The sequence below is a fragment of the Lichtheimia ornata genome (assembly GCF_029851405.1).
Source record: "Lichtheimia ornata isolate CBS 291.66 chromosome Unknown scaffold00019, whole genome shotgun sequence".
In the NCBI taxonomy this organism is placed as follows: domain Eukaryota; kingdom Fungi; phylum Mucoromycota; class Mucoromycetes; order Mucorales; family Lichtheimiaceae; genus Lichtheimia; species Lichtheimia ornata.
In genome coordinates, this window is record NW_026695339.1 from 318,797 (window position 1) to 333,200 (window position 14,404).

The window sequence follows — 14,404 nt, forward strand, 5'->3', positions numbered from 1 at the left end:
ATATATTTCAACTCATGTATCAGGCGGCGCGTGCAGGTCTCGCTGCTTCTGTCAAACGTTATCGTCCTCGTTTCCCTTCCTCCCCCTCTTTACTTTTCACACGATCCCTCATGTCACAATACTTTGCTGAAAAAGAGACTCCCTATTCACGCCTCGAAGCTAAACCCTACTTTGAATCGCTCTCCGATCGCGAAAAGCACTATGCCCACTACATGTCCCGCGCCTCATTCGAAGGCACTCGCATCATTATCGACCAGACCAACCCCCATGCTGTTGGTATCTATGACCTTATTTTGAACGTCTTTGGCAATGGCAACCATGGCCTAGTAGATATCAAGGAACTTGAAGCCAAGAGGTATGTGTGCGCGTGTGTATGTGTATTGAGTACGACTTATTTATCGATTGTATTAGTGGCGTGTCATCTGAAGCTTTCCAGGACTTTTTGCAATACTCTGGTCAATTTCTCGGCAATTTGAGCAATTACAAATCGTTTGGTGATGAGAAGTTTATCCCCCGAGTATCAGCTGAGGACGTACAAAAGATTGTGGCAGCAAGTGGATCCACCAAAGCTGTTGAATTGTTTGCCAAGGTCAAGGATGAAATGTACAGCACCGAGCCGGTCGAGCGCAACTTGTTGGGTTTCCCTGATCAAGGTCATCTCACGGGCTATTATTCGAGTGACATCACCAAAGATGAGATCCATATGGTTCAAGAGTATCTTGAAAAGGCCAAGATTGAGCCCTTCAATACAAGGTAAATAGGGGACTCATTTCATTGTGTATGTGTATTGTACTAACGAAGAGAGCGAGAGAATAGACTTTTCAAGACCAAGGATGGATTCCGATTGACGGTGGCATCAGGACAGGTAGCCGAGCCACAGCAACATACATTGCCCAATGGTACTGCTTTGGAGGTATGCTTTGGCGATTATCAAGAGGAGATGCGCAAGGTGGCCGACAATATCCGCATGGCCGCTGGTTACACAGCCAACGAGCACCAAACAGAGATGCTTGAAGCGTACTATGAATCCTTCACCACGGGTTCAATTGAGGCGCATATGGAATCCCAACGTCATTGGCTCAAGGATATTGGTCCCACGGTGGAAAGCAACATTGGTTTCATCGAGACGTATCGTGATCCACAAGGTGTGCGTGCTGAGTGGGAAGGATTTGTGGCTATGGTGAACAAGGACCAAACCGTAAAGTTTGCCAGCTTGGTGGATCGTGCTCCTGAATTTGTATCCTACCTTCCTTGGCCTCCTACCTTTGAACGTGATGCCATCAACAAGCCTGATTTTACATCGTTGGAAGTATTGGCCTTTGCAACCAGTGGTGTCCCTTCGGGTATCAACATCCCCAACTATACCAACATTACTCAGGTCCTTGGATCAAAGAACGTCTCCCTTGGCAACGTGATCTCAGCCTCATCGCCCAACGAGAAATTCCCCTTTGTCGCACCCAGTGATCTTGAAGTGTATCGCAAATACCGCAACTTGTCATTCGAGGTGCAAGTGGGTACCCATGAACTTGGTCATGGCACTGGCAAGCTATTCATCGAGGATGCCAATGGCAAGCGGAACTTTGTGCCTGAAGAAACAATTCATCCATTGACAAACAAGCCTGTGACATCCTGGTACAAGCCTGGTCAAACATTCAATTCCATATTCAAGGCCATTGCTTCGTCCTATGAAGAATGCCGTGCTGAATGTATTGCGTTGGTGCTAAGCAAGGAACAAAGCATTCTTGACATTTTCGGATTCAAGGGCCAGGATGCTGAGGACGTGTTATTTGTCATGTACCTCAACATGGCTAGAGCTGGTCTCACCGCCCTCGAATTCTATAATCCTGAAGCTAAAAAGGTATGTTGTGTGTATATATGTGACAATGAATGATCATCCTTTATTCATGTATCTCTATATAGTGGGGTCAAGCCCATATGCAAGCACGCTATGCCATCTTCAATCAAATGCTAAAGGCAGGTCAAGGCTTTGTCACCATTGAACGTACAGGCGAATACGGTCTTGAATTAAGAATGGATCGCTCAAAGATCAGATCAGTGGCAGCTCCTGCAGTAGCCGACTTTTTGGCCAAGTTGCAAATCTACAAGGCTACAGCCGATGAAGTGGAAGGTACCAAGTTTTATTTGGATGCCACAAGCGTACCTGATAGCTGGACGGAGATTCGTGATATCGTCATCCGTAACAAACAACCTCGAAAGGTGTTTGTCCAAGGCAACACATTTATCGAGAATGACAAAGTTGTGCTTCGAGAATATGAACCATCTGCTGTAGGCATGATCCAAAGTGCCATTGAGCGACGTGTGTAAGATTTGTTGTTGAATAAAGTTGTCTAGAAGGAAATCAAAGCTGCAATCATGTGACGTTGCTAAGGAGCAGAGAATGTGCGCATGAACGTGGATGTTGGCGGGGTTGGCAAGACACGTGTCTTCCTTTCACCAATCCACACCAAATGTCAATCGTTACTGTCATCGTCACCACACCCGAGAATATCAATGCTGAAAGACGTCTCGACAAGGGATGGACCATTCAAGAACTCAAGGTTCGCTTCATGTGCTCATGACTTGAATGCTTTGGCTTACACCATTGACTAGTATAAACTTGAGCCTATTACTGGCATTCCTCCTGACACTGCACAATTGAGTCTTTACCAAGGCGATTCCCTCGTTGGTGCCATTGATGACGATAGTCGAATGCTTGGTTCATACCCTATCGAAGATTACATGCGTTTGCACGTGAGTGATACCGAGAAAATGACATCCCTTTGCTTTTATTGACATGTCCATGTTGTTGTAGGTTGTTGATACCAATCCACATCGCGTCAAGAATCAGTATACGGATGTTTCTCTTGTTGAAAAGTTTGAGCTTACTGAGGATGAATACAAGCAACGAACAGGTAGGATGATAGAGTGGTGTGATCCCTTTGACTACGTGATGCTTATTTTTTCCTCCTCATTCTATAGACACTGTACGTGCATTCAAAGAGCGCAACAAGCTAGGACGATTCTCAAAAGAAGCAGCCGAACAAATGGAAGCCTTTGAAAAGCAAAATGAGGAAGCATTTAGCAAGATGAAATTGGGTGATCGATGTGAAGTACAATTATCAGCAGATTCAGAGGTGAAGCGTCGTGGATGTATTCGATTTTTGGGTAAGTCTTGTATCTACATTCATTGTGTGTGTGCGTGTGTATGATGCATAGCTAAATGGGGATTATGATAGGCACCACCGAATTCCAATCTGGATTATGGGTAGGCATTCAATACGATGAGCCATTGGGCAAGAATGACGGCAGCGTTCAAGGTGTGCGTTACTTTACATGTCCTCCCAAATATGGTGCTTTTGTTCGACCCTCCAAGGTCACTGTCGGTGATTTCCCTGAAGAAGATCTCATGGCAACGGATGATGAGCTCGAGGAGATGTAATAGTGTGAATAAAGTTCAGATTCTATTTCTATATGATCGTACGAGGAAAAATGTTGTCAGATGAGGGAATGTCCGAGATCAAACAGTCACGAGCATTTTTGGGTTGTAACGGAATATGCAGCAAGTGACAGAGAGCGCTTTCCAGCACACACACAAAAAAAAGTTTGTTAAATGCATTCGGTAAGTGCGATTGACTTGGTTTCTTTATTCAATGGCAACTCTTCTAACACACGATTTAGACCAAGGATAGTGACAACGTCAAGGAGGCGACTTGCAAAGACGAACAACCGTGAGTGTTGAAAAAGAACATTGTGCCAAAGACGAAAAAGTCTAAATCGACGTTTTGTAGTGTCAACCAAGCCGAGAAACGACGAGTGGAAGAAAGCGAGGATGAAGAAGAGGAACTTGATGAATTTGGAAGAGTCAAACGTCGACGACAAAAGTTCAAGAGTGAACGTGATCCTGCCACCAGAGAGGAAGGCGAGTATGATGATGAAGATGATATAGACGACTATGAGGAGGATCGTTATGCACGTCGTCGTCACCGATCACGCCACAGAGAATCATCACCTTATCGACGACGACGTAGTTCAAGTCGACATCGTAGTAGCAGCCGTCGACGTCGTAGCACCAGCCGAAGACGTAGCTATCATCGATCCTCATCACGATACGGCTATTCCGGTTCTGAGAGCGATGATGATGATTACTATCGCAGCAGCAGCAGAAGACGACGACCCTCCTATCACCGTGATTCACGTTATCACTATCGTGGCCGTTCTCGAGATGTAAGTAGTTACAAGGAGCAATGGGAATGATGACTTACACTCATGTTATTTAGACGTACGACCATGCAGGAAGATACATTGACACCGAATTTTACTCTACAAAGGTCTATATTGGTGATTTGGAAGGCGTGTCTCGAGATGGTCTTGAACGAGCCTTTTCTCGCTATGGATCCATACGTGAAATCAAGATGGTGGAAGGAAAAGAGTATGTCATACAACAAAGGATCGACTCGATGATGATGATGGGAACGCTAATGAGACCTTTCATAGCTATGCATTTGTCACCTATGAGGATAAAACCAGTGCTCTTGATGCCATCCAAGGCATGCATGGTGTTCTATTGGGTTCGAGAAATATCAAAGGTAAGTTGTTGTTTCATGTAAAAGTTGAAGCTGAGAATTTAATCATCCACTCATAGTCAACCGGGCGAAAATACCGGAGCGTAATCAAGTCGGTTTCGGAAATGTGCCTTGGACGGATGAAGGTAAAGGATTTGGTAACAAAAAATGGAACATTTCCATATTAACACGGGAATTCCAAATAGATGGGAATCTCGCAAAAGAAGAAATGCAGAGTTATCCAGCAAGTCGGGATATGCTGTCCCTTGCTGCACCAGGTATACTTGGATAAAAAGGGGGGAGGGACATCCATCATCATCACCAGTGCGCTAACATGTATGCTTTAGGAGAAGATCTCAATACCCAACCGCCGGTCGGTCGTGCATTGACCAGTTACGACGATTTGTAGTTATCTCACCACGCACGCCCCCCCCCATTTTATTTTTGCATCCTTTAAAAGTAATCATACTCATCCCAGCATTCACTATTTTCACCACCACCACCACCACTTTTCATTCAATAAAGTACACAATTCAACATACATAGAACGTTACTTGCAATCTCTATTAGGATGTAAATTTTCTCTATCAAGACAAAGGAAGGATGCAGATTTCATGAAGCGGTTACGAGAGGTAGGATGTTTACAAAGGGTACGAGGTAAACGGCCAAAAGGCTGTGTTATGGGACTTGATGATTCGCCTTGAACCATTTGCAGATATTCTTGTTCGTCATAGCATTTGAGTGCTGCCCATGTCGGGTTGAGGAATCCAAGATACTTTTTGATCTTGTCCATGCTTTTCCCTATCAAAAGTACATCCGTCAATATCATGTTTGTAATGACGACCTATTTATAAACTTACGCCTTCGATGGTTTTCATTCATATCAGCGAGCAAGCTGGACAAGGGTTGATCAGGTGCTGGTAGTGTACCTTTGGCGCCTTGCTGAAGGGGTTTCTTGCCTTTGCACATACGGCAAATATTACGAGCAATACACACACCAGCAAGTGTAGCAGCATAACCGGTCTTTTCCTCTTTGACGTTTGTCACATCACCACCAGCAAAAATATGCGTGTATTCAGGATGATCGATTTGCAATGTTGGCTTGACCATGATACGACCATAGGAATCGACACAGGAATCGAGATGGCTGCTGCCACTGAGCAAAAGACGGCCTTGTGGACGTGTACCGGTTGCCATGAACACCTTGTCGTAATCCTTGTACATGCGTCCGCTGGTACCCATATACTCGCCTTCACCCACATCGGTGATGCGCTCATCACATACGACTTCCACGCCAAGTTCATCGCTTAGGAATGCCCTAACTTTGTCTTGCTCTGGTTGTTTTGCTCGATAGACCAGGATAGGATGCGATTCCACCAGGGTGATATGCTTTTCAGGCCATGTTTCGGCAATCTCAATGGCTAGTTCACAACCCACTAGGCCGCCACCCACAATCAAAACGCGCTTGGCTTTGGCTAAATCATGGCTCACTTGATGTAAACCAGATAATCGGTAAATATAAGAAGGATCGGTGGACTTGAGATCCGAGGTATAGGAGCTGCCAGTGGCAATCAAGAGGTATTCAAAAAAGATCTATATACATAATACAAATCAGCTGTTTTTCTTATTGTTTGCATGCATGCATGCATGCATCATCAGCTTACCTTTTCACCATTAACACGAATGGAGGTTGCATTGTTACAAATGCCTTCAGCGTAACCAATAATGACTCTGCCGTTGCGTACATAGGAATCATGGCGTACTCGTAAAGCATCTGATTCATTGTCTTCGGGATGAACAATGCGTTTAACGATCCCAGGAGTGTATTCGAAGCAAGCTATCATCATCATTACCATCATTAGCTGCAACGGTTTCACAACAAAGCAGCACATTCCTGCACGCTGCTTACCTTTTGTGTCAATCAACGTGACGTGAAATAAGGGCATACGATCCAAGATGGATGCAACAGTAAATCCCTAATGATCATGAATCCAACTTTAAAAATCTCGACATGTAAAAAAGAAGCAGACAATGTTGCTTACTGTAAATCCACCACCAACGATGACGACTCGTACTTGATAGGGGTGCAATTCTGTTGACTTTAACGATTGACTATGATAACCAGAACATGAGCAATGGCATTCTACTATTATGAAGGCATGGTTCTTACCTGATATTGATTCCCTTGTATTGCTCAAATTCTTTGATCATGTGCATCTAAATTCATTGTAAATGAGCATCTTTCTTAAATGCTTAGGGATCATGCTTACCATTTTGGTTTCCACTTGGTCTTCAGTATCCTTGAGAACATCGGTGACATCTTCTTGACCCAGGATGCTCCAAGCGAGCGATCGTAAATCACGCTTTACTTGCTTGCCTGTAGAGACATGGGGGAGTGGCAAAGTTGCATCAGGGGCAAGGAAGGTCTTGTAGATTCTATTTTAACAACCACACAATGAGCTCAACCATAAAGTAAATTACCATTGTTGCTCTGTATTTTACCTATGCATCAATGACTCAATCTTTTTCGAATCGCTTTCATGATGGAGCTGTGTCATGGCTTCCACAAAGATCAAATCATTTTTAAGATCATCGCCATGAGAGTGTTCGTCAAGGAAGGTTTTAAAATCTTGCAGTAATTTTGGGTCGGAAAGTAGACTTTGCATTGGCGACACCATATTGCCGAATAACAAAGAAATTGTCACGGGGAGGAAGGAGAGGGATGAACAATGAGGGTGAATGTAAACGAAAAATGAGGAAGAAAGAAAGGGGGAGGGAAATGTATAAATCGGTGCTTGGGCTATTTGATGCATTGTCGCTTTATATACACCCTGTAGGTTTGGGACAAAAGATCGCCCTCCAGCACGACCTTCTTTTTTTCCATGCATACAGCTGTTACCGTTTCGGGAATTCTTTCCCAACTTTTTGAAGCATCTTGGTTTCACTATGTCATGAAATTTACTTTGACTGGCTGCCGGGCGGATGTTTCAGGGCAGTACAGATTACCATAAGCCGTACCAGTTGGCTGAATTTCTTCCGAGTTTGCATCACGTAATCAATCAAGGGGATAATGCTTTATTTCCATTACACACAAAGTAGCAAGAGCCCACCGGAACAATACGCATCGCTACTTGAGCCAATGATAGTACTACTACTATGTATGGATGCAGCGTTAAAAAAAGATGGCGTGACTATAGCACACATTTAGGAGACCCTGGACCCTTTGTCCTTGGCAACATGGTTGATGAAAATCTGACGTAATGCTGCTGCTCCAATATACAAGTTTGAATTGGTCTTGTGTAAACGAAATATAGCGGCTTCTTCTCTCTTTGCTGCACCTGGATACCAGCAGCTCAATGTTGTGTTGGGATGATGTAGCTTTCAGGATCATTCAGTGTAGCTAGCTGCTATCCAGTAGGTTGGGAAGAGGCGTATTCGATCGTTGACATGATACTTTACCATATCATCATCGTCATCATCACCATGAGGTTGATCTTCGAAGTTTTAAGAAGTCGAATCTGATAGACTATGCCTGAAAAAGGAAATGCACGGCCTAAATTATCTGGCTCTGCATAAATATTGTAACCCAGAATGCTGCTCCCCCACAAAATGTTTCGGATGTTCAGATATCACGTCAAAGAATGCTGTGTATACCATCTACAAGAGCCACATGGACTTCATCATCCTCTACCAGCGTGGTAATGTGTACTTTAAAACATGAGATGCAGCGTATTTGCCGGCTGCTGTGAGTGCAACTATGGCTTTCAGGGAGGTATTGAATAAAGTTCCTTATGATCGCTCATCACAACGTAAGCTTTTGACGACAAGAAACAAGCGTACTTTAGTCGGCGGCAATAAAAAATGTTCCAAATAGAAGGTCGTTGCTAGGAGAACGAGGTATGATGATAGCACTTGTACTCGGAGCTACATCGACCATAGCTTATTGAACATCCTCCTTAGCATCTTGTAATGCTTCTCTCTCAACTATATTGCAAATAACATCATGGCAACCTCGTGGGTGCCGTGTTTTAACGGGTTTCCAAGCATACTTCTTGTTGCCTGGCAACGGTGGAAGGAGGATTGTCTTATACCTATATGTAGCAGATGGGGTATTAGCAATACCAAGCTCAATCATTTTCTAGTACCCCCATTGCTCAAATGGCAAGCCAATTGATTGGGGATCGGATAATGGAGCCAACGATGACTTGTACCCATACGATTGTCAAAAGAAAAAAAAGTCGCACGGACCACGTTGTACAATGATGATCACACAATGACAGGCCAACAAAGGTATTCAAGTCAGCACAGCTGAACAATCAGAGCTTAAAAGAGATATTATTATACAAGTACGAACGAGATTAAGTATTGCTACAATGATAGATGACTAAATTCTGAATCGGTAATCGAGACGATTGCTTCCCTTGTGCTTTGTGGTCTTGAGGTAATGCAATTTTTGTTCCTCCGACATGTTGTTCCACTTGCGGTTGCGCCATCGATTTGTGAGATCGTATCGGAATCGTTGAAACAAAAAGAGGAAAGCAGCCACAATGTTGAGAACGACGCAAATCATGTTGCCACGTAGATACCTTGGAGCATCCGATGCGCCTATGTGATAGGAGGTGATGATGATAAATATCAATGTTGCCATGCCAACCATGGTGGGAACTTACTATAGATTTGTGACCCAGGTACGCCACAAATGTTGGCTGAACCAATAATGGCACCAAGTGCGAGTGCACGTTTACCAGCGGGTGACAAATTGGCTGACATGTAGGCAATGTGCATGCCGTGCCAACTAGGTGCTGCTGCTGTAACAGTGGCTGCTGCAAACTTGCTCCAACGACTCGCATCCACTGGCATTCCCCATAAGGCTGCATAACCAGCTGCTTGCCAAACAACACCAATAAGGGCGTGAACGCATACTTCACCATAGCGATCCGAGCTTGCTGCAATAATGATTGAGAATATAAGACCAATAATGTGCGATGGGATGGTCAACAAGTTGGCTGTAGTAACGGAAAATCCACCATCACGGATAATGCTTGGTAAATACGTAGAGATTGGTGTACCAGGCATCATTCTAAAAAGTCGTGTTAACAACGTATACCCATCAAAAGTTGTTGCATTAGAGTAACATACGCAATGAATGTGGTGATTAAATGAGTCCAGATCTTGGTATCCAAAAGCGCTTCCTTGACATCATCCCAAGTGATGGGTGCGTGTTGATCCGTTTTGCTAAGATCATCACGAATAACACGTGTTGCTGCAATCTTAGCTTGTCTTTCAGTAAACCATCCTCGTGTCTTTCCTGCCTTGGCTGGAAGATACCAACTAAAAATGGATGATGAGTATAAAGGACATGTCTCATGAGTGATCCAAAATGTTCAACTTACAAGGCAATAACACCAACAATATGGGTCAAGATCCCGTCCAGCAGGAACAACCATTTCCAGCCCTCAAGACCACCAATACCTGCCATCCGAAACACGCCAAAGGAGATTAATCCGGAAAATGCAGATGCAAAGGATTGGATACCCCAAAAGTAGGCAAGTCGTGTGGCGAGTTCCTTGGTCTTGTACCATCCCGTTAAGTAGGTGAGGCATGCAGGGATGAATCCAGCTTCAGTGACAGCAATCAAAACACGTACAGCCATGAATGCATCAAAATCCTAGATACGTGTATGCATTAGTATACATCACCGAGCAAAAGATTTACTACTACGTACGTGGATCAATGCATGTGCCCAAGTGACGATAGCCCATGAATTCATAAGAATGGGGATCCATAAATGAGCGCCGATTCTTTTGGCAATTGGATTGGAAGGCAAGGTGAAAATGGTGAAGATGATAGAATAAACAAGAATACTGAGATTGACGCCATCATTGTTAAAGCCAAGATCTTCTGCAAGGTTATCGGAAATAGCGTTTGCTGGATTCAAAGAACCGTCATTAGTAAAGGTTTTAATACAACTCAAAAGAGTACATACATATATTGGTGCGATCCATATTGAGCACGAACGACATGAGTAAGATGAACGGCATTAGACGAATATCCAATATCCGCCGCACCTCGTTCTCTTCTTTTTCTGTCCACTCCAGCTTGCTATCATACATCTCATCCTTGAGCCGTGGATCTTTTATCTCAGCTGTTGTGATGGTAACGGATGATGCCTTGGATGGTTGTGTATCAAGCAAAACGGAATCCTTGATGGAAACGGTATCAGGGGTGGTGGTCTTGGTATCGGCCATGAGGATAATATTTGTTATGTATGATGCCAAGGACAATGAAGCTTTCACTACTCCTCCTTTGTCGTCAACGTATCCTCTCTCTTTTATACCTACATGAGCAAGATGGTGTCATTCTTGCGATATTAGACCAATGCTTTTGTGGTACTACCATCAGGTTTGCATTTCTCACCTTGATGAGATACGTGAACAGTGAGCATAATCGAGATCGAGATGGGGTTGCTGTGTCTCTCTGCAAACAGCGTTACACAATGTCATGGTGCCATTCGGACCCAACAACTGCAAGATCACTTGTGTTCCCAAAGCGCCGGATTGCACAATTTTCAATCAGTATTGCTCGACAACATCGTTGATAAACCCTCTCCTTTGATAACAACAATCCCAATATCATCATAAACCAGACCAACTTGTTGCCATTAGACCCATCCATTCAAACAAGAGTTGATGATGATATCCTCCATAATACATTGGTAGGTTGCAGCAGTAGGAATGATAAGCAATTTATTGTTGCTGAGATAAGTTTTGGGACATTTGCTTATACTGATCAAAATGATGTGCTATGAGCTGTTTTCTCATGTTTCTATCGCGGGGTGTAAAGCAATCTCTGGATAGTGTTCGAAACATGGCTCGTAAGGGTGCGCTATTATCAGATGCCATAGCCGTATTGAGCTGCTTCTCCGCCTCCACAAACTTCTTACGGTCGTCTTCGAAAAGATTCAAGAGGATCCGCCGATAGATGTAATAGGTGTCACGATTATAGTAACGGAAGCAGTAATCTTGCTCTGCAAAATGTGATATCACGTAATCCAGCACCTCGCGTGAGTTTTTGGTGTTGATCTTTTTGTTCCCATTGACCTGTAGGTGAATGCCACTCGCCAAAATACCAAGGATACGTTGATTGTCGATGTGATCGTAGTCATAATGAGGCATTTGACCATTATCAATCAGCTTTTGAAGCACTTGATCATCATCCAGCTCCTGCTTGTTCTTTCTCTTTGTGTTGCTAGTCGTCCTTTGTGGTTTGTGTCGAATTGGAGACTTGACATCTGGAGGAATAAGGCCACGATGACGAAGCTCGTAAATGAGCAAAGAACGATAGAGAGCCATTTTGTTGGTTTGTGGCGTAGGTAACGAATTAAAGGTGAGAGCATGGTGTTGTTCATTTGCTCTTTGACGCATCTTCTCAATTGCTGCAATATCTCGCTCATCCTTCTCACGGCGGGTCTTGTATTGAGCTTGTTCCTGAGACAACGTTTGTACATGTCGACGTATGATCACATCAAATAGCTGTCGTCGTCGTTGCTGCATATATGGTATTCTTCGACAAGCCTTGCGTGATTGTGATTTATGTGCTTCATACATAAAAGTGGCAAGATCATCACATGCATCATCATCGTCAACGTCGTCATCCACTGATCGTTCTTGCTGTACAACATGGCGCTGTCGTCGTTTTGGCCATACAAGAAACTTGTCCATGGGAATAGCTTGATCATGATCCACACATGCTTTGGCAGCCATGGAAGCAAAGGATCCTTGTGGCACAGTCGTGCTGTAGTCGATATCCTCCCAATCATCCTCAGTGTGGCTGGAGAACTCGATTCCTTTCACAACTTCCCATTCTCGATGTATCCGTAATCCCTTGTCCTTGTTGCTGCAAGTAGTCGTCGTAGTAGATGAACTGGATGGCGAATTAGAACAAGGTGCCGATGCTGGCTTGAGCGAAAGCGGTGGAAAGTCATCAAGGTCATTCACCCACACATTGACGCCCGCATCCGTGTCATGGTCAACAGTGGACTTGGATTCGGCAAAAGGTAGAGCGTAGAGTGAAGTAGGCATAGAAGAGAAAGGAATAAAGAAACAAAAGAAAATACGTGAGCGTGTTTGTAGTGTTTCTGGTTGATCGTCTATATATATGTCTTTCATGCACTGCCGCAGCACCCCGTATAAGGGGGTTCCCTTGGGACCCGCGGCGTAACCATGTGCCTGGCAATGACTACTTACCGCAGCAGTGATGGGAACCTGCCATAAGGTTGTTATTCATAATGAGTTAGCGTGTGAGCCAATTTGCCGGATGTGGTGGAGTGATTGTAATGGCCTCACCCACCCGCAGCAATCAGATTCCCTCAGCCTCAACATCATCATCTTTATTATGCACTCTACACCAATAGCATTGGCTCTGAAGCCTCGCCCGTTTGCTTTGTTACACAAACACGGCCCTCTGCATCCGGGTCTATCAACTTGACATTGAACAAAGACCACCTTTCATATAGCATCACGCTGAAAGCATATGTAAAACATGAAGGTGCCTGTATCTCAAAACTTTACAATCGACCATGGGGTCTTTAATAGAACAGAGTTGCTCGACGGGGTCAAAGCGATCTTGTGTCAAAGTATGAAGTTCATCGTGGCCATTCCCACTTTTGGCCAATGTCGCTACCAGCCAAAAAATATTTTTTTGCTCGTCGTCGAAAAAAACTTCAAGAGGTCGACCCGATTCCAATTTGGCTGGTCGCGACATTTGCGAAATCTCGGATTGGCCACGTCGATCGTGACACTACCACACAAGGTGCTGTTGGCCAAGCCGAGCAGGTTTGTTCTCATAAAGACCCCATGCTTCATTGTAAAGTTTTGAGGTACAGGCAACTTTATGTTTTACGTATGATGTATGCGTGATACTATATGAAAGATGGTCTTCGTTCAATGTCAAGTCGCTGGACCCTGGCAGAGCAAAAGATGCAGAGGGACCTCTTTGTGTAACTCAGCTACTTTGCATGACTGGAAGGATGGAAGGATGATACTGTATACTATTGACAATATCCCATACATTGCGAGCTAACAGCCATTTCCTCACAATCGGCAATGTTGCCCATTCTATGACAGTGGAACGATGCTCCTGCTTCAGACATTCATTTCCATGATTGGATTATGTTGATCCGAGTTGATTTGGCTGAGCTACGCTCATACAAGGTTACTTCAGTTGAGCAACATAGAGCATGGTTAGATGTGTGGATTGATGTAATCTGTCTTTGGCTGTATCTCGGTCAAATCAACTCGGATCAACATAATCCAATCATGGAAATGAATGTCTGAAGCAGGAGAATCGCTCACATGTCATAGAGTGGACAACAGTGGCTATTGTGAAGAAATGGCTGTTAACTCGCAATGTACGGGATTTTGTCAACAGTATATAGTATTATCCTTCCATCCTTCCAGTCATGCAAAGTAGCTGAGTTACACAAAGAGGTCCCTCTGCATCTTTTGCTCTGCCAGGGTCCAGCGACTTGACATTGAACGAAGACCACTTCCCATATAGCATCATGCTTACAAACATAAAGGTGCCTGTATCTCCAAACTTTACAATGAAACGTGGGGTTTTTATTAGAGCAGTGTGCTCGGCTTGGCCAACTGCACCTTGGGTGCAAGTTTCACGATCAAGCTTGCCAATCCCAGATTTCGCAATGTCGCTACCAGCCAAACTGGATCTGGGGATCAACCTCTTCGACGACGACGACCAAAAAATATTTTTTGGGCTGTTTGCGACATTGAACGCGAAACTGGCACCCAAGGTGCAGTTGGCCAAGCCGAGCACATTGCTCT

The 14,404-nt window shown here is 44.2% G+C and overlaps 6 protein-coding genes across 6 annotated transcripts; 3 read left to right on the plus strand and 3 right to left on the minus strand.

The window, feature by feature from the left end:
• Nucleotides 1–14: 14 nt before the first annotated feature.
• O0I10_005023 (uncharacterized protein) lies at nt 15–2,325 on the plus strand (the record flags this gene model as incomplete). Its single annotated transcript, XM_058485071.1, has 4 exons — nt 15–355; nt 412–753; nt 817–1,858; nt 1,921–2,325. The coding sequence occupies 4 exons, from the start codon at nt 15–17 to the stop codon at nt 2,323–2,325; spliced, it is 2,130 nt and encodes a 709-aa protein (XP_058344221.1).
• A 143-nt stretch (nt 2,326–2,468) lies between these two features.
• O0I10_005024 (uncharacterized protein) lies at nt 2,469–3,439 on the plus strand (the record flags this gene model as incomplete). The annotated part of the gene is made up of 5 exons (XM_058485072.1): nt 2,469–2,558; nt 2,611–2,751; nt 2,813–2,912; nt 2,980–3,165; nt 3,237–3,439. The coding sequence occupies 5 exons, from the start codon at nt 2,469–2,471 to the stop codon at nt 3,437–3,439; spliced, it is 720 nt and encodes a 239-aa protein (XP_058344222.1).
• Nucleotides 3,440–3,610: 171 nt separating this feature from the next.
• On the plus strand, nt 3,611–4,971 carry O0I10_005025 (uncharacterized protein; the record flags this gene model as incomplete). Its single annotated transcript, XM_058485073.1, has 8 exons — nt 3,611–3,619; nt 3,679–3,728; nt 3,789–4,224; nt 4,278–4,429; nt 4,495–4,586; nt 4,643–4,708; nt 4,769–4,840; nt 4,910–4,971. 8 exons carry the CDS (start codon nt 3,611–3,613, stop codon nt 4,969–4,971), a joined length of 939 nt encoding a protein of 312 aa, XP_058344223.1.
• Nucleotides 4,972–5,112: 141 nt separating this feature from the next.
• O0I10_005026 (uncharacterized protein) lies at nt 5,113–7,228 on the minus strand (the record flags this gene model as incomplete). The annotated part of the gene is made up of 8 exons (XM_058485074.1): nt 5,113–5,363; nt 5,423–6,155; nt 6,227–6,399; nt 6,472–6,538; nt 6,605–6,674; nt 6,733–6,779; nt 6,833–6,998; nt 7,065–7,228. The coding sequence occupies 8 exons, from the start codon at nt 7,226–7,228 to the stop codon at nt 5,113–5,115; spliced, it is 1,671 nt and encodes a 556-aa protein (XP_058344224.1).
• Nucleotides 7,229–8,946: 1,718 nt separating this feature from the next.
• On the minus strand, nt 8,947–10,810 carry O0I10_005027 (uncharacterized protein; the record flags this gene model as incomplete). The annotated part of the gene is made up of 6 exons (XM_058485075.1): nt 8,947–9,167; nt 9,233–9,642; nt 9,702–9,893; nt 9,956–10,230; nt 10,288–10,490; nt 10,549–10,810. 6 exons carry the CDS (start codon nt 10,808–10,810, stop codon nt 8,947–8,949), a joined length of 1,563 nt encoding a protein of 520 aa, XP_058344225.1.
• A 498-nt stretch (nt 10,811–11,308) lies between these two features.
• O0I10_005028 (uncharacterized protein) lies at nt 11,309–12,643 on the minus strand (the record flags this gene model as incomplete). Its single annotated transcript, XM_058485076.1, has 1 exon — nt 11,309–12,643. One exon carries the CDS (start codon nt 12,641–12,643, stop codon nt 11,309–11,311), a length of 1,335 nt encoding a protein of 444 aa, XP_058344226.1.
• Nucleotides 12,644–14,404: the final 1,761 nt, after the last annotated feature.